Source organism: Pristis pectinata, chromosome 30 (assembly GCF_009764475.1).
Source record: "Pristis pectinata isolate sPriPec2 chromosome 30, sPriPec2.1.pri, whole genome shotgun sequence".
Taxonomy (NCBI): Eukaryota; Metazoa; Chordata; class Chondrichthyes; order Rhinopristiformes; family Pristidae; genus Pristis; species Pristis pectinata.
The window spans coordinates 4,679,831-4,706,005 of record NC_067434.1 but is presented as its reverse complement, the minus strand read 5'-3'; the positions used below and the strand labels follow the sequence as shown (position 1 = coordinate 4,706,005).

The following is a 26,175-nucleotide window of genomic DNA, read 5'->3' as shown; positions in this document are numbered from 1 at the left end:
GGGTAACCTCAAATTGCACTTGTTTTACCTTATCTCCTAAGCTCATCATTCATAGCCTTTTAGAAATTCATACAGATAACACTTATGGACAATCTCTTATCCATCATTTTAGTGATCACAAATTCAACTAGATTAGTTAAATATGACTGATCCCTTGCAAACCCTTGTAGTCCTCTATTGTGAGAACTCTCTGGGCCTGTACTCAATGGACTTCAGAAGGACGAGGGGAGATCTCATTGAAACCTACCAGATACTGAAAGGCCTGGACAGAGTAGATGTGGAAAGGATGTACCCATTAATAAGAGAGTCTAGGATCTGAGGGCATAGCCTCAGAATAAAGGGAGGTCCCTTTAAAACTGAGATGAGGAGGAACTTCTTCAGCTAGAGGGTGGTGAATCTGTGGAATTCATTACCACAGACGGCTGTGGAGGCCAAGTCATTGGGTGTATTTAAGGCAGAGATTGATAGGTTCTTGATTGGTAAGGGTTACAAGAAGAAGGCAGGAGAATGGGATCGAAAAAAAAATCAGGCATGATTGAATGGCAGAGCAGACTCGATGGGCTGAATGGCCTACTTCTGCTCCTATATCTTACGGCCTTCTGGTCTAATACTTGTCCTAATGCTCTCTCCAGTGTAACACTGTCACATTTTCAAAAGCAGATCTTTCAATAAAATCCAAATCTAGCCTGGAAAAAAAAACAATACTGTGCAAACCACTTATCACTGGAATCCTGTCATGAGAAACAAATCCTCAATGCATCTGGAGTGTATTGGAATCATAAAACCATGTATAAAAACTGAAAATCAAATCAGCACAGATCCTTTGACATTTGGTCAGGTTTACTGAATTCTTTGACACACCAGAAATTATAAACAAGGGGAGTGCAGTTGATATAATTATTTCAGATTTCCAAAGTGTCTGTAATAAGATACATTCTGGTGGACTTGTGAATGAATTTAGAACGTGTGGAGTAAGGATTAGGTAGTAGAATGGATAGCGAGCTGGTTACAGTATTAATTCCTTACAACATAGGAGGCCATTTGGCCCGTCGAACCCAAGTTGGCTTGCAGAACAAGTCCATTTCCCCCATTTATTTTTCTGTAACCTATTCACTCACAGATGCCTACTGACATCCCCACGATGCTCTCCCCAGTCACCTAATACAACTTTGGGATGAGTGAGCAAACCGGAGTATCTGGATGAAGTACTAAGCTTCACGACTGGACAGGTGGACCTAAAAGCTAAGGTCTTGTGTAGAACTTCAGTTAGAGTGGATGTGCAGTGATGGGGACAGTTCTGATCTCCATCTTAGAAGAAGGACCGAAAAGTACTGGAGAATGCCTGAAAGATTACCAGGACCAAGAAGTTATTCCTGTCGGTAAAGATTTAACATGCTAGGGATCCCCTTGCTAATTTACTGACAGAGATCTGCAGTTGTGGGCAGATCAAAATGCTGTGGAAAGTAAATTAGTCAGCAATGAAACCAGTGAGGAAGAAAGGGGAAATGTCTTTACCCAAGAGTGGTGAGAATGCAGGATTTGCTCCTATCAGGAGCAACTGAGCTGGACAACGCTGAGGTACTTGAGGAAGTTAAGCAACTGTGAAAGAGAAAGAAATGAAAGGCCTGTTGCTGAGGTGAGCAGGGCGTGTGTGGAGTATGGATCTGTTGTGCCTAATGTTACATTGCTGTACAAAAACTAATATTGAAGGAATAAAAGCCCCTGCAAGGAAAGCTCTACTCAGTAATCCAAGCAGTTAAGAGGTTTAGAGGGGATTTGAGGAAGAACATTTTTTACCCAGGTGGTTGGAATGGGGAACACACCATCTGAGAGTGGGGTGGAGTTGGGCACTCTTACAAGACTTAAGAAGCATCTGGATGAACATTTCAATCTCTAAGGCATGACAGGCAACAGACCAAGTACTGGCAAATAGGATCAGAGTTGATAGGTACTTGGTGATCAGTATAGACATGTATTGTTATTGGTTTATTGGTATTGGTTTATTATTGTCACAGTGAAAAACTTGTCTTGCATACCGATCATACAGGTCAATTCATTACACAGTGCAGTTACGTTGAGCTAGTACAGAGTGCATTGACGTAGTACAGGTAAAAACAATAACAGTACAGAGTAAAGTGTCACAGCTACAGAGAAAGTGCAATGCAATAAGATGCGAGGTCACAACAAGGTAGATCATGAGGTCATAGCCTATCTCATCGTATAAGGGAACCATTCAATAGTCTTATCACAGTGGGATAGAAGCTGTCCTTAAGCCTGGTGGTACGTGCCCTCAGGCTCCTGTATCTTCTGTCTGATGGGAGAGGGGAGAAGAGAGAATGACCCGGGCGGGTGGGGTCTTTGATTATGCTGGCTGCTTCGCCAAGGCAGCGAGAGGTAAAGACAGAGTCCAAGGAGGGGAGGCTGGTTTCCGTGACGGGTTGGGCTGTGTCCACAACTCTCTGCAGTTTCTTGCAATCCTGGGCAGAGCAGTTGCTGAACATGTAGCTGAAGGGCCTGTTTTTGTGCTCTGTGCTCTCCACGTGCACAGTCATGGACAATCTACAACAAGCACCTGAACACACTGAGGAGCTATCACCAATAATGTTGCTGCACAATTCTCCTACTTCAGTGGCAGGTTAAGTAAGCTACTGCCAGGGCCTTTCCCTGGCCAGCGTTCCCACGTTCAGACCCCGTTAATGCTCAGCCAAGGCAGGCCACATCAGCCACATAACTGACACCAGACTCCAAAGCAAGAACTCTGCTCTGAACTCCATGTCAGCAAGCAATTCCCAAGGCAAAGAAAATGTCCCAAGATGTTCTCAAAGTCTCAAATGTTACGTAGTTATTGTAATCTCCAGCCCAAGAGCACTGAGACTGGTGGAGGGGCATCCACAAAGCCACCAAACACCCAGTCTCTACACCAGGAGGCCAAGTGCAAGAGTGGAAGGAGCAGGCAACATCCCAACCACAGCAACTTGTTGCATCAAGGTTCACCGGGTCTGTCACCCACACAGGATTCATCAGTTACCTCGGAAATGCACATGAGGTAAATTATCCTCACAAGGGATTGCTTGAGGAGTTGTTCTGGCATATATTTCCTGCCATACAGAAGGAGACAGTTCAATCCAGAGTCTTTGCTAACCCTACCAACAATCCCATACCCACCACTTTATTTCCCTGTAACAACTCTCTCTCTTATGCCCATCAATTCTTCCCCACCCTTCTACTCTTGGTGATAATTTGCAGTAACCAATTAACCTACCAACCTGCACAGCCTCGGGATGTGGGAGGAATCTGGAGTACCCAGGGAAACCACTGAAAACGCTCTGTGGCAAAGGACCACAGTAAAGGGTCTGGTGCCACTGGGCACAGAGGGGTTGGGCCCTATGAAACAGCTTCTCAAACACTTCACTGATGTATTGTTTAAGGAGGAAATAATATATCAAAGCAAGGAAATCTATTGAATTGCTTAGTATAGTGAATGTAGATCATAAGAGTCCTCAATTGTATTTACTTTTTATATTATGAATATAGTATATTTTTGGAACAAGGTCTCTGCAATCTGACCAATGATTTGGATGGGCTCAGTGTTACCTCTTTAGCATTATTTATAGGAATTACAGTAGTGATAAAGAGGAACTTTTTAAAGATACTGCCTGATCAACTTGGCCTCACTCTCCCCTCACTCAACTGGTCAATCTCCAGTCTCCCTTTCAGCCTTCCTTCAGTATTTGACACTGTCTAATTTCACCCCTCCCTCACGCTCCCCTGCTGTAGGTAGTTCCTCCAATTCATCATGGCACCTCTCGTGCCACTAGTCCTGTCCACACTCATTCCTCCCACTGTTGCATCATCTGCTAGGCTACTAGGGGAGAGTGGGTGTCAGGGCATGGAGACCTATGGGCATAGTACTGCCCCATGATGTTGGAGTCAGAACTTTATAGGTTGGGACTGCCCAATCAAATTGGACAGGTGGTCATCTTATTCCAGCCATGCCGCCATATCTTAAGGTCCACCTCCCCCCACAAGCTTCACCTGAGAGAGCAGTATCATGTAACGACTCACCCGGAACACGGCACCTGTGACAGAGCTGCATCCTCTCAGCACCTTTCTCTTCAGCCCTCTCTTTGTGGTTGGTTTCTGAAGTGGGACTTGAACCCACAACTTTGTGACACAGAGCAAGGGTACACCCTGTCATCTCATCACCCTCCCCCCCCCCCCAAAGATTTACGAGGATGTTGCCAGGAATCGAGGGATTGAGTTATTGGGAGAGGTTGGACTGGCTTAGACTTCATTCCTTTGAGCGTAGGAGACTTGAGAAGTGATCTCATAGAGGTGTATAAAATCATGAGGGGCATAGATAGGGTGAATGCACTCAATCATTTTCCCAGAGCTGGGGGATCAAGAACTAGAGGGCATTAGTTTAAGGAGAGAAGGGTAAGATTTAACAGGAACTTGAGAGGCGACATTTTTTTTTACACAGAGGGTAGTGTGTATGTGGAATAAGATGCCAGAAGAAGTAGTTGAGGCAGGTACAATAAAAAATGTTGAAAGACATTTGGACAGGTACACGGATAGGGAAGGTTTGAAGGTTATGGACCAGCTTGGATGGGCATCTTGGTCGGCATGAACCAGTCAGGCCGAAGGGCCTGTTTCTGTGCGGTAGGACTCCATGACTGTCTTCAAGAACCTAGACCATGCCAGATCATCAACAAAGGCTGCCTGAGTGGCCTAGTCCATTGATTCCCTGCTTTTCTCATGTTTTCTGGGATATACATCTCAGACCTATGACCTTTCTCATTTGCATACCCAGTTATTCTTACTTTCTTTTCTCAAGGATCCAATCTCCCAGCTCTTTCTTCCATCTACGCATCCAATCCTCCGTAATTTTTTATGTGGAAACAGAGCCATTACTATCTCATCAGAAAGGTACTTCATTGTCTACAAAACACTGGGAAGATTCAAAGATGATAAAAATAGCCAAATATCTTTTTTATCTCTGCCATTCTTTCAATCACTACGTGAAGGCTTTTGGAAGAGTGAGAGATGATGTGATTGAAACAAAGTCCTGAGGGGTCCTGACAGGGAGGAAGTGGAGAGAATATTTCCTTTGGTCGGGGAAATTGAGAACTAGGAGCTCACTGTTTAAAAATAAGGGATCACGCATTTAAGACAGAGGAGGCAATTTTTTTTCACTGAGTGGGTCGCTAGCCTTTGGAACTCTTTCCTCAAGGTGTGGTTTTGAATATTTAGAAGACAGAGGTAGATAGATGATTGATAAGTGGGTGAGGAGGGGGAGAAGGGTACTGGAGTAGATAGAAATGTAAAGCTGTGACCACAATCAGAACAGCCACAATTCTATTACACGTTGCAGCAGGTTCAAGGGGCTGGTGGCCTACTCCTGGCCCCAATTGGTATGCCACCTGTAAGTGGCTCCACACTTCCTCATCAATCACAATGTGTCTTTAAACATTGTTCCTTTTACACTATCCAGCTGATGAGCAGCTCCAAGTACTTTGCCTCCAATCTGTTGTGACATTTCCCCTCTATTCATTATGCGCCTGAATTTGTTTCATTTTAATTCTGTTCCCAGCACCCCTCCAGAGCCTGCCACCTACTCTCCACTTGTTGCAGTGTTGTGTTGATTCAGTGCCCTGTCTGAAAATTTCTCATTATTGCTACAATACCACATACACCAAATTTTCTAATTTAGGTAAATACTTCCCCTATCTTCCCAAAATTTACTTTGTTTTCACAGAACCGTTATACCACAGAAGACAATTAGGCCCCTTTATCCGATACCGTCTTCTAGCAGAGAAACCTTGTCACTGTCATTCCCCAGCGCTTTCCCTAGTGTTCTGCAAGTTATTCTCTCTCATGCCAATAATCACAAAGTCTGCGCCCTCACATCGGACTTTGACTCTTCCTTCCCTGACTATTTGCATATTTATCTTACAATAGTTTATGTTCTATTCCCAGCTGGATTTCCTGGAACTAAATCCACCACTATCTCTCTCTCCCTCTTGAACTAAATCGAATTGATATAGAACGTGGACATCAAGCAAGTTCTTTGCCGTCCACAGTACCTTTGCTATGGTGTAGCTGAAGAAAATGCATGTTTTCCATTTCCCTCCAATTTTATAATAAAACTCTTCCAATCATGTTTGACAAACTGAAATAAACTGACAGGATACTGTACCACCATTAAGAACATACCTAGATAAAAGGCACTTTATCCAAATCAAGAGACATGTTATTTGCTGATACCATATAACATAGCATTGAATATCATTGTTTTATCATTAATGACATCCTAAAGACCTTGGGAAAATCACTCTAATTATGAAATATGTCAACATAATGGGTTACATTTTAAATACTGACAGGACTAGGTGCAAGAGGGCCAGAATATTGGAGAGCTTCAGAACACTATCAGGTGTCATAGAAATTGGACGTCCACATGCAGTGGAGGAGGTTGGGGCACAACCTGATCAATGCAGGAGGGGTAGAGAGACAAATTCTTTTTTCTCTGGTAGGGGTATCAAAATCAAGAGGGCACAGTTTTAAGGTGAGAGGAAGCAGTTTTCAAGGGGATCTGAGGGGCATTTTGTTTTTTTTTACACAGAGAGTAGTTGATACCTGGAATGAGCTGCCAGAGGAGTTGGGGAATCGGATACAATTACTAGATATAAGAGGCATTTCATCAGACACTTAAATAGAGGGGGCATAGAAAGATAAGGTCCAACTGTGGGGAAACGTGATTAATGTGGATAGGCAAAAAGGTCAACATGGACATGGTGGGCCAAAGGGCCTGTTTCTGTGCTCCACATTCCAAAATGTGTCCCTGCGTGGGATAATTGCAGAATGTAGTTTTAAAGTACAAGACAAACAAATCAAAAATGGCAACATACTTTGTTGAAATGTATTCTAAGTACTTAGTGGCTCCAAAGCCTTAGAAATGTCGAGAAGAAATAAATTTGGTCGTGCATCAATTAACTGAAAGAGGACTTGGATACATTGCAGATTGAAGAGGAGGACAAATTAAACATAGCTGTTCACTGGTTATGGAGAAGGAACAAGACCTAGATAACAGTAAAACAAAGGGGTTTGGTGTAGGGCACATAGTTGGTGGGTGGGGGTAGATGTTGGTGATTTAGGGCTATTACCAGCACTCTGCAAAGACTTGGACACACTCCAGGCACACATACTTTTAAATGTTAGGTAAAGTTCTTAGGCATATGTTAGTGGGGAGGTATGTCTTAAAAGCCCATTAACCATGAATAGCAGACTCCAATATTCTGCATTAATCTGGTTGTACAGGATGACTGGAATGTGTAGAATTATTAAGTGTATGAGCTGTAGTTATATAAACCTACTGGCTGTATACATTACAGTTTAAAAGTGTACTCTGCACTGTTAAAACACCGTGAACTAATCTGGCAAAGCCTGCCGGGATACCTGTCTCAAGGATGGGGTCTGGTTCAGAGGGTGCTGAGAACACCTTGGTGGGCTGGTAGAGCAGTGTGCCCTGTCCACTGGCAATATTTGTGTATGGTTACATCACTGCCTGTCAATTGTCTTTGTCTCCACTGTGTAAAAAAAGCCAGTGTATTCAGACAATTAGAGAGGCTCTCAGAGATTCTCCCTTCCATACTCATATCGATCAAAATAAAGAACTGGTATATCTGTTTCTCTACTCTGAGTGAAGATTGATTCACAAGACATATCTAAATATTTTCATGGGTTGGGGAAAATGGGGGCTAAATATAGGACTGAGGAGAACATTGGTTTACAGGGGATGGGGGTGGATGTTCTGGGCTTGAGGGGAAAGGATTGTGTTAAAAGTTACCAGCGGAAGGACATTCAAGAAGTGGGGACTGATGACAACAAACATATGAGCGATGGAGAGACTGGGGGAGAGGCAGAAACAGACAGACTTGATAACAGCTCGAGTAACAGCAGGGCTTGAAGCCACTGCCACTGGATGGCCCAATCTCCCAACATCTGGTCCGGAGTGAATGACTGGCAAGGCGTGCATTGGAATGGCTTGTGAGGGAACAGGGTTTGTGGTAAAAGGGGAAAAAAGCAACACCTTGTTGGATTTGCTTGTGATCCATCTGCTACTGAGCACTGCAGTGTGCATTCAGGGGAGAGTGCAGAAAGGCAAAGGTGGTCAATGACGGGCCAGATATAGACACAGTGTGGGTGATTGCAGGGAGAGGATAGTCCCATGTCTCTGCCATCAATCTACATCTCCAAAACTCGAGTAGAGGGGAGCACTGAGAAAAGTACTCAAACTAATAACTTTAGCCGTAGGAACAGAAGTGCTTCAATGTTCTTAAAGAAATCACGTAATGGAGCAGGTCTGAACATTTGGATTTTTTTTAAACCCAGTCTATACAACGAGCCAGGTGCCTGGTAAGTTCTTATTGCTAAGAACAAGGATTTCACTCCTGTCTTCACTTCTGTCCAACTTATAGAGTTTTTCTGTGCCGTGCCCATTATTCAAATGTGAGCATTGTCTGTAGGTGTTGTTTGGCTTTTCAAATACCAGGAGTCACAGCCAACCCCAATCCTATTCTCAACCGTTGTCCACACATAGGTTTTCCAGTGGGGTCCATTCAACCCGACGTGTATTGCCAGCTGGTCTGACCTGGCATCTGATTGCCGGTGGCCAGCCCAGCAAGGTCTACAGCGATCAGCAAGCTCAGCACAGACCACAGCAGGGAGCTGTGCCATTGTATACCTCAGTCACACACTGCCTTACAGAAATCTGGCTGGAATAGAACTGGAAATATTTGCTGGACGTTCCTCTAAGTATACAATTTTCAGTTTTATGTGAAAAAGCAGAGTGTGTGTGTTTTTTTAAGGCTCAATCGTAGCTTGAAGGGGTAGAAAAATATTGCACACAGATTACATACTACTTTGGGGAAATGTAAAATCTTAGATAACCTGTGAACTTAAAAGGCAGCAGTTTCAGGGGTCGGGGATGATGGGCTGAAGGTCGGTGGGAGGTCATTTGGCTTTTACCTGATGATCAGATGCCAGGTTCATCCGATATGGGTGTGGCTTTCCATTCTCGTTAGTCAGAGGAGACCAAATTTTGGCCTCGGACCTATAAAAGGAGAGAGAAGAAAGGTGCATGAATATTAATTTAATTTTACTCAGTAATCAAATGAACACAGCTCCGAGCTGAAGAATTCCCTTCCAAAAGAATGCTAACGTGACCCTTTGACCAAGGGTTTGAATAACATAGCACCATGGGATGCTTCTTAACCAAATTAAGAATGAAAGGCAAACATTAAAAATGGCTGTAACAGTCAGGAAACTCAGATCTCAAAACTCATGCTCTAAAAAGAACATTTAACAAGAATAATGCCTACCTGTCCACCAGCTTATGCATCAGCCAGCTTTACAAAGCAATTATAGTCAAAGGACTGCAAGAGCTAGAGTTAGATTACCTTCCACAGTAACTTACCATTGAGATGGCACTGAGAATAGTCCTAACAAGGGCTTAGGGAGACTTCTTATTTGGTGGCAGCTTTATGTCAGTTTTATGAAACGAACTGAGTTACCACTGGCTTAAATGTGGCAAAGAAAGAGCCAGTTCTGTGCATTCAGCACACGAGGTCCAGAAAGTCCAATTCATAAAGGCAGTCTTTTCAGTGAGGGTTCCATCAGTAAACACCTCATGACAACAACCCAATCCACCTCAGTGTTATACTAAATTTGCCAGACACAATTTGCTCTTTCAATTCTTGTGTTGGCTCATCTTAATTAACCCACCTCTTTCAATGAGAGCAGTGATTTGTCCCTTATTTCTGGTGCATCTCAAGGCTGCATGCTTACCCCCCCCTTCTCTAATCTCCATACACACGACTGTGTGGCTAAGCACAGCTCCAAAGCCACGTACAAATTCACCAACGCCACTGTTGTTGGATGAATCATAGGTGGTGATGAGTCAGCATACAGGATCGAGATAGGACACCTGGTTGAGTGGTGCTGCAACAACAACCTCTCGCTCTACGTCAGCACAAGAGCTGATCTTTGACTGCAGGAAGGGGAAGGAGGGCGAGCATGCACCAGTCTACATTGGGGGATCAGCGGTGGAGAGAGTCAGCAGCTTTAAATTCCTGGCTGTTAACATATCAGATGTTAACATATCCTGGGCCCAGCACATAGATGCAATCAAAAGGAAGGCACACCAGTGTCTTTACTTTCTTAGAAGGTTAAGGAGGTTCGGCTTGTCATCGAATACTCTAACAAGCTTCTACAGATGTACTGTTGAAAGTGTCCTGACTGATTGCATCATTAATATTCATACATCATGGTCTGCATCATTAATACTCATGCATCATGGTCTGCATCATTAATATTCATGCATCATGGTCTGCATCATGGTCAATAACCACACAAAGGCAGAGCCTGCTCTGAAAATGCAGAAAGGATTGCACGGGATGGATTCCTATACTAAATGACATCTACAAGGCATCACAGCAACTTAGCAGGGCAGGGGGAGCAGCTCATTTCCCGCACAATGCCTCTACTACAGAGTCCCTCTTCATCAACCCCGACAGCACATCGGACATCTCTACCCACCAGGACGGCCCCTGACCCAGGTAAACTTTGCAAGGGAAGTTTCAACAGCTGCTATCGAGAGCAGCAGGAAACATCTGCTGCTGGGTGAAGTGCCTTGGGTCCTAGTAAGTGCTGTATACAGGGTTCTGCCTGATAAAGAGATTTAACTGTGCAACCACACTTGTTAACGTCTCCTGGAGGTCAGCCAGCAGCCACTCCACTGTAGCAAGCCCTCATCAGCACTGCCCCACTGTCTCAGGATGGCTGACAGAGGTCAGTGAGTGCCAGCATTGCTGGTGACACCCACAACCCCCGAGTGAACTCCAAGCTCAAAGCAGACATCCAGCCAGTGAAAATCAGAAAAAAAAAACTGCAGATACTGGAAATCTGAAATAAAAATGCTGGGAGCAGCATCGATGGAAAAGGTGTACAACCTGAAACATTAACTAGTTCCCTTTCTACAGATGCTGCCTGAACTTCCAAGAGTTTCCTGTATTTACTATGGTTGTCATCCAGTGCAATCTGCACCAGATGTTCCTGCAAACACCGCCGATCCCCCAATGTAGAATGGTGCATGTTCGCCCTCCTTCCCATTCCTGCAGTCAGAAATCAGCTCACAGAAATGGAAGCTGAGCAAACATCATCAACCTTGGATAGTATGCAGGTCTACACAGCTGATTGTATGGTCAGACCCAGACAGCAGTGTTAGTGGGCTGTGCAGAGTATGCTTGAAGAATACTGCTTTCTCTCATTACAGTTTCACACATAATTGCCCATGATGGGAGTGACTTTGGAGACCTTGGGATACAAGTTCATAGTTCCCCAAAAGTGGCAGCACAGGTAGAGAGGGTGATGAGAAAGGCTTATGGGATGTTTGCCTTCATCCACCATGGCTTAGAGTACAAGATCTGGGATGTCACGTTACATTATAAAACATTGGTTATAACTGCACTGTGCACAGTCTGGTTGCCACACAATTGGAGGATGTGATTGCACTGGAAAAGGTCAGAGGAGATTCACCGGGACACTGGTTGGAGCACTTCAGTTAGAGAGGGGAGATTGGCTGTGCTGGGTTTGTTTGCCCTGGAGTGCAGAAGACTGAGGGGTGAGCTGATAGACATCTACAAAACTATGAAGGGGACAGATAGGGTAGATGGTAGAAATATTTTTCCCATGATGGGGGTGTCTAGAATGAGAGGGCTTAGGTTAAAGATGAGCAGGAGAGGTTTAGAGGGGATCCGACGGGTGATTTTTTTCCTCCACACATAGCTGGAATCTGGATCACATTGTCTGAAGAGATGGTGGAGGCAGGTACACTCACTGTAGCTAGACAAGCAGTTGGAGCACAGAAAGCTAAAGATCTAATGCAGAATGGGAGGAAAACGGTAAAATGCCATCTGAAGGATGACCTACAAAGAAATGGCCCATTGGAGAGGCTCCATCATTAGTTCAACAAATACTTGGAGGCAGTGCACAATGGCATTTACACCAGAGCTTGTTTGCAGGCTGGGATCTGGTGTAGATTACAGTGGGGGGTTTGGACACACTGAGTGGCCTGTGTAACAGGCGAAGCATTGCGACACAATCCACTGCACGCGTGGTGGATGTGAGATCAGGGAAGTTCTGGTAATGCTGAGGGGCTGAGAAAAAATTGCAAACAGAGTCACAGAGCAGCATCCTGCCAATCAAGGCTGTACTGGCTCTAAGACAGAACGCTGCAGCTGCTCCCACTCCCCCACCCTATACTGTTGACCTGTGGGGTCACCTTGAATAATTTTTGGCCTTCTGCAAAACTGTACCTTAGCATTGCTTACATCCATCTGAGCAAGTTTAACATCTCAAATGCCATCCAAAGAACCCCACCTCTAACAGTACATCAGTCCCTTAGTACTGCACTGGCGCCAGCCCAGATTTGTGCATTCAAGTCTCTAGAGCAGGCAAGTCTCTTGTTTCTGATCTAGAGGCAAGAATGCCAACAAATGAGTACACCCAAGATGATCCACATGAATATTAAAGATTTGCATAAAAATACAGGAAATACTCAAAATCAATAAAATGCTGGCCTGACTTACAGGGAACTGGAATACAAGGGGATAGAATTCTTTCTTCAATTGTAAACAACCCTGGTTGGACCATCCACAGAATACTCTCAGCATCCAACATCTCCGGATATACTGGCTATGGAGGGTGCACACACACCAGAATGGCAAATGACAGCTCAACTTCAGGGTTTAACCTACATGGAAGCGTCACATAAACCAGGGTTGTGGTCCTGCAGTTTGGTCGTTTAAAGGGCAAATTGACTTGTTTTCAAAATATTAAGGGGAACGACAGGGTAAGTGGAAAGAAATGGATCTGTTGGTTAGGGAGTCGAGGACAAAGGAACAGACTAAAGATTAGTGCCAGACCTCTTAAGAGTGAACATCAATATTCATTGGATAGTAGAATTTGGAACTGTCTTCCACAAATTGCAAAATGTCAGTTCAACTATTAATTTTAAATCTGAGATCAACAGTACTTTTGGTTAATAAAAGAATTAAGGACTTGCAGGGCTGAAATCAGGGCACAGATCACCCACGATCTCCCTGAATGTCAGAACAGGCTTAAGAAGGTAAACAGTTTGCATTTGTCCCAATCAGCATTATTCTGGTCCATGACCCACCAGACCACGACCTTTGGTTGGTGCACAGTAAGGACCTCTATAATCTGGTTTGGTTTAATCTCACATGATTTTCCTTCATTTATAAAGTGGCCCACAGAAAGAAGTGATGAAATGGTCACTTCCAGAATACAACATACAGCAGACACGTTGCAACAACGGGCAGCACAATGGTATAGCTGGTAGAGCTGCTGCCTCACAGATCCAGCAACCAGGGTTCAATCCTGACCTCGGGTGCTGTCTGCAGAGTTTGCACATTCCCCATGACCGTGCGAGTTTCCTCTAGGTGCTCCAGCTTTCTCCCACGTCCTGAAGACAGAGGGATTGGTAGGAAAATTGGCCACTGTAAATTGCTTCTAGCAAGTTAGCGAATAGTAGAATTTGGGTGTGTTGAAGTGAACGTGAGAATAAAACAGGATTAGTATCGGGTTGGTGTAATGGATGTTGGTTGGTCAGTGTGGACTCGATAGGCCAACAGGCCTGTTTCTGTATCACTTCATGACTCTATAAACTTGTAAAACAGCTTTAAGGAGTGGCAGCAAAGGACATTTTATGATGCTGGATCTCTGTGTCTGGTATTGTCTAAACCTGGACAGCCAGTTCAATAGTTCTGTGGTACACCAGCGACCCCACCTAGGCCGGTCTGGTTGATCAGAATGTGTGGACTCCCAGATCTAAAGACAAGGCCAGTCGAAGAGCACCAAGCTTCCTGCAAGTCAAAAGCCATCCAAGGAGATGGCAGAGGAGAGACATAATTGAGGTGTACAAAATTATGAGGGGCTTAGAGAGGATAAATAGGAAGAGCTTATTTCCCTTAGCACACTAGGATTGAACACTAAGGGAAAACATTTAAAGTAACTGTGGGAAGAATTAGAGGAGAGGTGAGGAAAATCTATTCAGAGGGTGGTGGGGATCTGGAACTTAATGCCTAAAAAGGGTGAAACCCTCAACATGTTTAATCAATAATTGCACATGATCTGCACGGCTATGGGTCAGAGGTGCAAGGACTCATTGGGCTCCTTTATGGCCAGCACTGAAATGGCCTGAATGACTTCCTTGCGAATTGTAAATGTTCTATGATCTAATGTACCAAGCAAGCAAATGGAGCATTGAAGGTGGTCACAGCATCCAAGACTGCTCAACAGCCACAGAGTGCGCGAGACTAACTTGAGTGAACAACAACAGCCTTAAAGGCCTCGTGCTTTCCTCACAATCTTGGAGAGAGATGGGAGGAAAGAATCACTGGATGTTACGCTCTTTATCCAGAATGGAAACAAGCAATATTGCGCCTCTCTCTGTGCCTCTATAACTTGGGGAATTGAGCCAGGTGCAGTCCAACTAAATGAATAATATTCATGAACAAATGGGTTTCCAGTGACAAAATTCTCTTGAAACCTATTTGCCCCAGTCAACCACTACCTTCATTATCTGTGCAAACCCTCCACAATTTACCCCAGAACAACTGCTACTTTGTCCATGTTTGTTCTGGACATTCCTCACACCATCCACAACATGGAGGACAGGAAGTAGCAACAGAAGTAGGCCGTTCAGCCCCTCAAGTCTGTGCTGCCATTCAATAATCTACTTTTTCCGCTCAGTTCCAATTTCCTCTACTTATCCCATATCCCTTGCTCTGTATAAAAAAATCTATCAGCTTTCTTGAACATTCTCGATGACTGAAGTTCCACAGAACTCTTGGGTAGAAAATTCCAAAGGTGAAAAGTTGAGGAAAATCCTCATCTCAGTCTCAACGACTGGCCCATTATTTTGACACTGAGTGCACTGGTTCCAGATACCCCAGCCATGGAAAACATTGTACCTATAACTACCCTGTCAAGCGCTTTAAAAATAGTGTATAAAATCACTGCAATCCAAATTACCAGCACAATCTCAGCAGGTCAAGCCTACAGATAACATATTAAATAAATGCACTGTATTTATTAAAATTAAATTGATTTATTATTGTCCCATGTACCAAGGTACAGTGAAAAACTTTGTTTTAATGCCATCCATACAGATCATTTCATCACATCAGTGCATTGAGGTAGTACAAGGGAAAAGCAGTAACGGAATGCAGAATAAAGTGTCACAGTTACAGAGAAAGTGCAGTGCAGGCAGACAATAAGATGCAAGGCTATGATGAGATAGATTGTGAGGTCAAGAGTCCATCTTATTGTACAAGGGGACCATTCAAGAGTCTTTTAACAGCAGAACAGAAGCTGTCCTTAAGCCTGGTGGTACATGCTTTCAGGGTCTTGTATCTTCTGCCTGATGGGAGGGGGCAGAAAGGGAAAATGACTAGGGTGGGTGGGGTCTTTAATTATGTTGGCTGCTTTACCAAGGCAGCCAGAAGTTTAGACAAGAGTCCATGGAGGGGAGGCTCGTTTGTGTGATGTGCTGAGCTGTGTCCACAACTCTCTGCAGTTTCTTGCAGTCTCGGGCAGAGCAGTTGCCGTACCAAGCCGTGATGCATCTGGATAGGATGCTTGGTACATCGATAAAAATTGGTGAGGTCAATAGGGACGTGCTGCATTTCTTTAGCTTCCTGAGGAAGTAGAGGCGCTGGTGCACTTTCTTGGCCATGGAGTCTGAACTGAACTCATAATACTTCTGTATTAAACTGAACTCCCCACTTGAATCAGCCACCTGTAAATCCTCATAGACCAAGCAAGAACAGGCACTAACAGCAAGGCCCCACAAGGAGCAGTAACACAAGGCAGCTCAACTAGATCAACTATAGGTTATCTAGCCCAGTTCATTCAAACACACATGAATTAATGTAATAGAAGACGGATCACCCTTGCCAGCAGGAGCAAACATCAAATGTACATACATGTCTCTCAAGACATTCCAGCTAAAGCCTCTTGAAAGGCATTCACAAAAACCTGCAGCTGCATCAGGGCTAATAAAGCAAAGGAAATTCCACCATGTACAGCCACGAGACTTGGCTTGTAGTTGTGCCTTTGGGACAAGGATCAAGGAATTTTCTTTACAAGTTCCCAACTTAAATAACTGGATAAAATATGCATGTTAAATCAATCACAACATTGGCCTGCAAAATGCAGAGGCATTCCAGAGGAACGGCAGAAACCTGGCAGGTACAAAAGATCACACAACATTCTGCAAAGAAAATGGTGAAGTTACCCCACAACCATCATCAGGAAACGTGTTACCCAGCCATGCACCTCTTTGCAGGTTTTGGGAACTTACCTCCTGCAAATTACCTTCATTTTATATACAAGCCTCTTTTTTGACATATTAATCAGCAAATTCCCCTTTGGTGCCTTTTACAGGACACTGAAAATCTTTCAAATTGACTGGTCTCAGGGAAATATTCTTGTGTATGACACATGAAAGAGGAAGTGAACAGAGGAACAAAGCAGGAAGCAATAAACAACCTGTAAAATACTCTACTTTCATAATCTGGGATCTGGATTTGGTTTAATCTCCTACGATTAAATGTTATCTTTTCTTTTAACTTAGAATTGGGGCAAATCGCAAAACATGAAACTCTTTCCACTTCAGTGATTTGGTCTGTGACGGGACTGCAAGCGTAACACTGTAAGCTTAACCAACTTTCTTCAAAGGGAAATGACAGGGAGAGGAGGGAAGGTCTATGGTCCGGGCTGGACACATTCCTCAGCCTTAGCCACAGAGGTGCTTGTCAGGTCACCAGGTTCTGTATTTTTGGCTGGTGATTGTACAAATTCTGCCAGGGCCACAATCAAGGTAGTTCCATGGGAAGCAAAGTTACTGTGAAGCCATCCCGTGATTCTCAGATTCCAAAGCCAAGTATTGGCAGGAAAGCAGTCATTTTATAAAACGTCAGTCTTGAGCTGCAGTTTGCTCTCCAAACTTGCAGCGTAGTTTAAAAATAGATATGGCTGAGTAAATTATTCACTTCACAAATGTTCCTGCTACGGAAAAGTGAAGGGCTCTCAACCCAAGCTACCACACAAAGTCATAGAGTGTAGAAACAGGCTCTTTGGCCCACATCAATCACCTACACTAATCCTCAACTAACCATTTTATTCTCCCTACAGTGCCATCAACTTCCCCCAGATTCTATCAGTCACCCGCACACTGGAGGAAGCCTACACTGGCCAATTAACCCACCAACCTGCATGTCTTTAGCAAGTGGGTGAACACCCAAACAGTCACAGGGAGAATGTGCAAACTCCACACGGACAGCACCAGAGGTCAGGATCAAATTTAGATCACCGGAGCCATGAGGCAGCTGTGCCACCGTGCTGACCATTCTGTCAATGTGACAAATAAGGAACTAAACCTTCCAAAAAGAAATAGCTGAGGAGATTACTCCACTGCGGTTCTGGTTGATATTTTTATTAATATATAGATTAAATCAGTCACAGAAATAATTTTACCCAGCAACAGAAACATCCAGAGGAATTCAGAACTATGATATGAATCAGGCATTCACACTTTCTCACACTGCAAGAGAGTTTGAGTACAAGGTTGGGGATATTCTGCTCTCATCATACAGAGCCCTGGTGAGGTCACATCTGCAAGTGGTGAACAAGTTAGTACCCCAGGATATATGGGAGATGGAAAGTGTGGCAATAGCTTACCAAACTGATTCCTGGACCTGTGGGTTTGTCATACAAGGTCAGATTCAGCAAATCGGGCCTATACTTGAGTTTAGAAGAATGGGAGATGACCTCACTGAAATGCAACTTTTTTTTAAAACATTGCTTGAATAGGTAGATGCGGAGATGATAGTTCCCACGGCTGGGTGTCCAGAATCAGGGGACAGTCTCAAAATAAGGAGTGAGCCATCAGTACTGAAATGAGAAGAAATGTCTTCAGCCAGAGGATGTGAAATCTTTGGAATTCTCGACCTTGCAGAAGAGCTTTTGCTGGGTTTATTCAAGACAGAGATTGATAAGTTCTTAGTTATTAAAGGGAAATTGTCAGAATATGTGTTAGCACAGGAAATGATGCAGAGGTAAAAGATCAGCCATGATCTTTCGGAAAGGCAGAGGAGGCACAAGAAGCCAAATGGCCTACTCCTCTTGTGTTTCTTGTCTATCCTGTGGATCAAAGGAACGTACTGGAGAAAAAGCACAATCTTCAAGCTTTTTATCAACCAACTGTAACAGTGACCCCACCTCCCTGACAGCGGAACCCAGATTTACCTGGTGTGAAACACAGCCTGCAATACCCCTACCAAATAAACCAGCTTAGGAGCTTTGACACGCTGCTGGGGGAGCTTGAATTGCCAAGCAGCAGTATTAACATTTGAGCTTCTTCCTTTCATGCTGATAACCCAGCTTCCACGTCCGTGGTCAGACTCTACATTGTGATAGGTGCAGTGATGCTGTGGTGAGTTGGTGGAGCTGGATACAGAACTACCAGAACACTTTCCTGCAAAGTGAGCTGAACAAGTCCCCACACAAACCACCATTAGATCATCAGATTTCTGAACGGTCCATGAACACGATCTCGTTATTCTTCTTTTGCACTAATTTATTTATTTATTGCTGTAACTTATAATCATTTTTATGTCTTGCACTGTACTGCTGCTGCAAAACAACAAATTTCACAACATGTGTCAGTGACAATAAACCCGATTCTGACAATAGGAAGCCTTCATTCTAACCAAGGATGACAGCAACACATTATATTTATGATCACACCTTTAACACAGTAAATCTTCTCAGGATCATGGTTCACAGGAACATTGTTAAACAAAACTTTCCAGATGAAGAGTCTCGACCTGAAACATCGACTGTCTCTTTCCCTCCACAGATGCCACCTGACCCTCTGAGTTCCTCCAGCAGTTTTTTTTTGCAACAACAAACTTTGCTAGAGGGGTAATTTTAAAGAGTAATAAAAGCAGGAGAGAATTTCAGAGTTCAGCACTCTGACACCACTCACGGGGCATCAGAAGTCGGGTAGGAACTGAAGCAGTGCAGAGACCTCACTGGGTTTGCTGAATGCTTAAACTGGGATTGGGGGATAATGTTGGCCAGAGAGCACTTGTTACCAACCCCGGTCTTACCCACATTTCAATCAGATTCTGATGGTTACAGAGCTTTAGATTCACAAAAAGCAACATCTTTATTCAAGAGAGGATTGTATTTGTTTTCAGTGCAAGGAACTACAAGCAGCATCTCGACTCAACTCCATGTAAAAGCATTCTGAGCTGGTGCACAGAAACTATCAAATGTCCAAGGGTTTAATTAAGAAATTCACAAAGATTAGTGGTCGGAATTTGTGCAGATTAACACCTTGCATCCCTACATTGAGAGATGGGGGTGGGGGGGGGAATTCCCTTAAATGGGAACAAGCTAGGAATAATGGATCAATAAGTCAGCCGGCCGCCGCACAGTCTCATGTCTGTATATGGTCTGCTCTATTGTTAGCCTGTTGCAGACTGTGGCTGTGTTTCACTCACAACACCACTTTACCCAGAATGATAACCAACAATAGGAGACAGAGCACCGTGCCTTCTAACAGACATGGGCATAGTCGGGCATGAGATTTTTTCCATGCCATTTGGATTACAGACACTAATGAAAAAAGGGCAAGAGACGACTCTCCCCTGGGGCTGAGACACTCTGGGCACAAGGTCTTCATCACTCTTCACATTGCAATATACCTACAGCACAAACTGCCGGGTATGGGGATTCAGTAATGATAGTAACATCACACCGGCGAGTCACCAACATCAGGTCCAAAGTCATTTTCCTTAGCCAGTGAAAGTAAAGGGCTAAGGAGGAACAATCGTTTAGAATCAGATCAAAGACTGAGAGACTGTGGGTTAGAAGAGAGACAATTGCAAGAACAAAAAAGAACATGTAGAAAGGGTCACTGCATTCCAGCTATACTTTCGTCCTTGAGAAGTTAATGAGTGAGTGGTAAAGAGGTGGGGAAATATGAACAAACATTCATGACCCATGAGGTATAGGACCAGCATCACCCAGTGATAAGCCATTACAATGTACTCCTGGGGACACAGGGAGAGATGGACAAAAAATGCATTGGGTCATCCAGTTCACTTTCTCCCAGTCTGCCTGTCACATGATTTAATAATGATGGATTAATTGACCAATTACAGTAACTGAATTGCTCCATCAATTCAGCCACACTAATTTTGAAGTTCACCCTGCAGCTCAATGGACTTCTCTCCACTGACCGTTTCCAGTAGTTCCTTCTGTTTCACTCCTGGAGATGGCCAGCCCTCCATGATTGTCCAGGAGTGGGACAAAAATGTTACTTGAGACTAATTTTTTTTTGGGGTTTTGTGGGGACTGTTCTCATGCAGTGGCTGAGAAGCCATGGTAAAACTGGTGACTTCATAAAACCAGTCACTCACTCAGACCAGCTGCCAGGAACTGCTGACATTGGTCAGGTCAATCACTCAGTCCATTGCCAGAAAAACAAGCCTTGTTGAACAGACACCCCTGACACAGCTCTCACAGAGATCCTCCACAATATCCCCCAGCACCACCAGAAATATGCACAGAGCCAGTGCCAGAAGGCAGCACTGAGGCAGATTAGCTTTGGAGCTTTAGCTTAGAAAATTGGTAACTTGGTTTATTACTGTCACATGTACCAAGGTACAGTGAAAAACTTGTCTTGCATACCATTCATACAGATCAATTCATTACAATAGTGCATTGAGATAGTAAAAGTTAACCAACAAAAGAATGCAGAATGAAGTGTTACGGTTGCAGAGAAAATGCAGTAGGTAGACAATAAAGGTGCAAGGCCATAATGAGGTAGATTGTGAGGTCAGGAGTCCATCTTATTGTACCAGGGGATTGTTTATTAGTCTTATCACAGTGGGATAGAAGCTGTCCTTGAGCCTGGTGGTGCGTGCTTTCACATGGAGGAGAGGTGATTTCTCCTGATGTGCTGAGCTGTGTCCACAACTCTCTGCGTTTGCTTGCGGTCACTGGCAAAGTAGTTGCTAAACCAAGCCATGATGCATCCAGGGAGGATGCTTTCTATAATGCATCAATAAAATCTGGTGAAGGTCAAAGGGGATATGCCAAATTTCTTTAGCCTCCTGAGGAAGTAGAGGCGCTGGTGAGCTTTCTTGGCCATGGCTTCCACGTGGTTGGACCAAGACAGACTATTGGTGATGTTCACTCCAAGGAACTTGAAGCCATCAACCCTCTCAACCTCAGCACCATTGATGTAGACAGGAGCATGTGCACTGCCCCCCTTCCTGAAGTCAATGACCAGCTCTTTTGTCTTGCTGACATTGAGGGAAAGGTTGTTGTCATGACACCATGTCACTAGGCTCTCTATCGCCTTCCTGTACTCCGATTCATCGTTATTTGAGATACGGCCTACTATGATGGTAGCATCTGCAAGCTTGTCGATGGAGTTAGAGCATAATCTGGCCACACAGCTCTGAGTGTATAGGGAGTAGAATAGGGGGCTGAAGACACAGCCTTGTTAGGTATCAGTGTTGAGAATAATCATGGTGGAGGTGTTGCTGCCTGTCCTCACTGATTGCCATCTATTAGTCAGGAAGTCAAGGATCCAGTTGCAGAGGGAGGTGTTTAGTCCCAGGTCTCGGAGTTTGGTGATGAGTTTGCTTGGAATTATAGTATTGAAGGTGGAGCTGTAGTCAATAAACAATAGTCTAACATACTGTAGGTGTCTTTACAGTCCAGATGCTCCAGAGATGAGTGTAGGGTCAAAGAGATGGCTTCCACAGTAGACCTGTTTCGATCGTAGGCGAATTGCAGTAGGTCGAGGTTGTCTGGGAGGCTGGAGTTAATGTGTGCCATAACCAGTCTCCTGAAGCACGTCATGATGGTGGATGTCAGAGCCACCGGTCAGTAGTCATTAAGGCACATTACCTTGTTTTCCTTCGGAACCGGGATGATAGTGGTCTTCTTAAAGCAGGTGGGAACCTCAGATTGAAGCAGGGAGAGGTTAAAAATGTCTGCAAATACCCCCGCCAGCTGCTCTGCACAGGATCTAAGGACATGGCGAGGGACACCATGTGGGCCAGATACTTTCCACGGGTTCACTCTCTACTGATTTGATGTCTGCAATGGTGACTGTGGGTTCAGGTACATTGGTGGCTGTCGGGGCGGGTGCTGACATTCCATTCCCCTTCTGTTCAAAACATGCAGAGAATGTGTTAAGCTCATCGGGAAGGGATGTGCTGTTGTCAGCGATGCAGCTCAACTGTAGCCCGTTATAGCATGTAAGCCCTGCCCAAACTGATGGCTGGTCTGGGACTCAATTTTCAACTGGTATTGTCTCTTGGCATCTCTGATAGCTTTACAGAGGTCATATCTCAATTTCTTGTATAGGTCAGGGTCACCTGGTTTGAATGACTCAGTCCTAGACTTCAGTAAGGAGTAGATCTCCCAGTTCATCAATGGCTTCCAGTTTGGGAACACCTGGATTGTCCTCCATGAAGATGTATTGGTAGTTTGTCACAGAATCACTTAAGACACAAAATCTCCACAAAGGGCTGAAAATAGTCCTGAATAATCTGGGATTCCCAGGAATTAATAACTCATCTCCAAACAATTCAGAAGGAATAAAAATTGTTTTGAAGATGTGGAAGAGAATGAGGGATTACAGGTTAGTGGAGAGAATGCAGTGACTGCCACTGATCTCTTCAGATCACAGAGGGTTTAACATCAGGTACACGTTGATAAGTAAACAGAAACCATTACTGGAGGCAGAATAATCAATAACCAGGCACAGCTTTGAGGTGGTTGGGAAATGAACCAGATAAAAAAGGAAGCATTAGTGTTTACACATCAGGTTGGTGTTATCCAAATATACAGCCAGAATGTGCAGAGGAGGCAGATTCAATAACAACTTGCAAAAGAGAACTGGATGAGTACCTGAGAGAAAAGAAACAGTGGGGAACAGGATGAATGCTACCAAACACCAGCACAGCCTCGACCCAACATCTGCATTCGGTTACTTTATAGTTCTCAGTTTCCTCAAATGTCATCACTTATTCACTCTTGCAACCGGGAAGGTCGAGAGAACACAGCTCCAAGTGGCAAGAGGTCACAGCGGTGACCATGAAAGGAGGAAGTGCATACACCAGCAGCAGGAGATGGAGTAATAGATACGTAGGCAAATTACAGAGAGGTGCAAGAGGAATGGTGTTGTTGTCATTGGGGATTTAACTTCCCCAATATTTGCTGGGTAAACCTTAGAATTAGAAGGGGTGGAAATTTTAAACATGCATCCAGGAGAGCTTTTCGTGTCAGTACACAGATAGTCCTACTGGACAAGTGGAGGAAGTGTCAGTGAGACAGGACTTTGGCAATAGTGAGCATAACGTGCTAAGTTTCAAAGTGGTCACGGAGAAGGACAAGGACAGTCCAGAAGTGAAGTGACTGAATTGGGTGTGGGGGTGGGGGTGGGTTGGTTGGGTGCTTAGGGGAGAAGGGAGGAAGGCCAATTCCAATATCATTAGACAGGACCTAACAAACGTACTTGGTAAATCAGGAAGATTAGATAAATCTGCAATCTGGAAGTAATGAGAGTTCAGGGCCAAAGGCATTCCTACAAGGGTGAAGGCGACAGACAGCAAATCTAACAACCCCTGGATATTAACGTATAAAGGTTTAATTTTTAAAAAATTGAAGCATACAGTAGGTATGGAGCACTGAAAACAGTGCAGGCCCTTCATGAGTACAGAGAGTGTAGAGTGGGTTCCATTCGGGGCCAAAAGGATGCTCGGTGTGTGGAGACAAAAGGATGTGGGAAAGGTCTTAAATGAATATTTTTCATCTGTTTTCACAAAGGAGAAGGACATTGAAGTTGGAGGTTTCAGTCTGGACAGTGAAATTCTGGAGCCTGTTAAGAGTTAAAGGAGCTTAAAGGTGCCCAAATTCCTGGGGCCTACGATATGTCCCAAGCTGCTAATGGGAGGAGATACCTGGGCCTCGAAGACGAGAGTTAAATCTCCTTCAGTTGGCTGGAGGAAGAGCAGCAGGAATATGCCGGATAATTCTCAGCTCTGATGAAGGGTCTCAGACCAAAAACATTAACTGTTTCACTTTTCACAGATACTGCCTGACCTGACAGAAAGACTCCTGCAGATGGAGTGAAGGCAGCTTCACAGCACAGACTCCCAACCCTCTTAACCTGCCCCCACCTCAGAAAGATTCGACCTTAGTTTCATCCTCCTCCCTTCACCAGTCTAATAAATGCATTGAATTGTTTAATGATCAACCTCTCCCAATTCAAAGGAGGTGCAACCTCTCCCAGTTTTGAAACAAACCTTTGCCAGAAGCATTCACTCTTGGGGCTGTGACCTGGCTATTTGTAAAGTTAAAATGAGCCTCAGGTTTTGGGTGAGGACTGGGATCAGTCTTCCTTCAGCAGACAAATCAGTTGCTCGTCACTCAATATCAATGTCTCTCCCTCACAGTAATGCTGAAGATGCTTAAGTGGACATTCTATGTAGGTGCATTTCTGTCCATGAAACAGAGCCTGGTCTCCAATCATCCTGGACCTCCTTGGCCACTGGATTGAGACCTCACCCTGTCAAGCCCATGTGTGCAGCATCAATCCCACGTTAAAGGAATTCACACACAGACACGTCCCACTCCCTAAAACTGGAGTGGAGGCAAGTCATCCTCAGCTAAGAAGATGCCATTACTTTCATGGAATCACGGAGCTGTACAATACAATAACAGGCCCTTCGGTCCACCGCATCCATGCTGACCATTTTGTCCATCTACATTAATCCCATTTGCCTACACTGGTCTGTATCCTTCTAATGCCTTGCCTATAAGTGCCTCTTAAACATGGTGACTGTATACAACTCCGCCACCTCCTCGGACATACATTTCAGATGTCAGCCACTGTCTGTGCAAATATAAAATGCCCTCAGATCCCTTTTAAGCTCCTTCCTCGCACCTTAAACCTATGCCCTCTTGTTTCTCGGGCCCCATCCACCCCATTTATGCCTCTCCTAATCTTGTGTACTTCCATCAGGTTACCCCTCATCCCCCTTCACTCGGGGGAAAACAAGACCAGCGTATCCAATATCTGTCCATGACTAAAGTCCTCCAATCCATTACAACATTGTAAATACCAAGTACTCATTGCCAAGTGTGAGGTCTTCTGAAGTACATCTGCTACTTTATCAGAACATGAGATGTGTTCAGGTGTGTTACCTTTGAGACCAGACTTCAGGCAATCCGGGACCTTGGCTGTTCCTGTCACTCAGCAGTAGTACTCACACCCAGTTACCTCCCCCATTGGGACTTGAGCACGAGGCCGAGGCCAACAACACTGCAATACTGATGGGCTCTGGGCAGTTCTGTGGCAAGGACATTGAGCCATTTTTCTATACTACTGGTATTAAACAACTGCATGTTGTTATACATGTTAACCAATTGCCACAGATGCAGGTCAAACATTGCACAACACGATTCAGGTGGTTCCACCATGTGAGAGTGGCCCATGTGGTGAGCAAGTTTGGGGCCCTGGGCAATGGCAAGGTGGGTGGGCAGCATTGAATCTCCTGCATGTGCTGAGGGAATGGGCATGATTCTGAGTTTGGAGAGTCAATGAGAAAACAACAAAAGCAAGGCCTGAAGTATGTGGTCACGTACGTGTGCCAAGTGTTAGGTAGAATAGAAAAATAATCCAATAAATCCTGAGGCTAGTAGGATGAAAGGCAAAGATAATGGGACTCCCTCAGAGAACAGCGCTGGAATATTCTTGCATAATCCCAGCACATTCCAAATTGGCTTATTGCTATCTGAGTACTTTTAATGTACAGTCATTGTCACTTGCTAATTTATAAACATTTCTTGTTTTCTTTGCAGATCTGGATAAGAGTAGGGTCACTATTCATCACTGGCCTCAATCCAACATTCCCACTTACTCCCCTTGACCTTTGACTTCCCTGTAACCCAAAGGTCCATCATATCCTTGAATGTACAATCGCTCAGCCTCCACAG

The 26,175-nt window shown here is 44.3% G+C and overlaps 1 protein-coding gene across 3 annotated transcripts in view; it reads right to left on the bottom strand.

The window, feature by feature from the left end:
* Positions 1-26,175, bottom strand: part of pdlim1 (PDZ and LIM domain 1 (elfin)) — an 89,305-nt gene that overhangs the window by 27,568 nt on the left and 35,562 nt on the right. For all 3 annotated transcript variants that reach the window (XM_052041498.1, XM_052041497.1, XM_052041496.1), the window contains exon 3: positions 9,031-9,115. In XM_052041498.1, the coding sequence (XP_051897458.1) occupies positions 9,031-9,115 (85 nt within the window). The remainder of the gene's footprint in view (positions 1-9,030; positions 9,116-26,175) is intronic.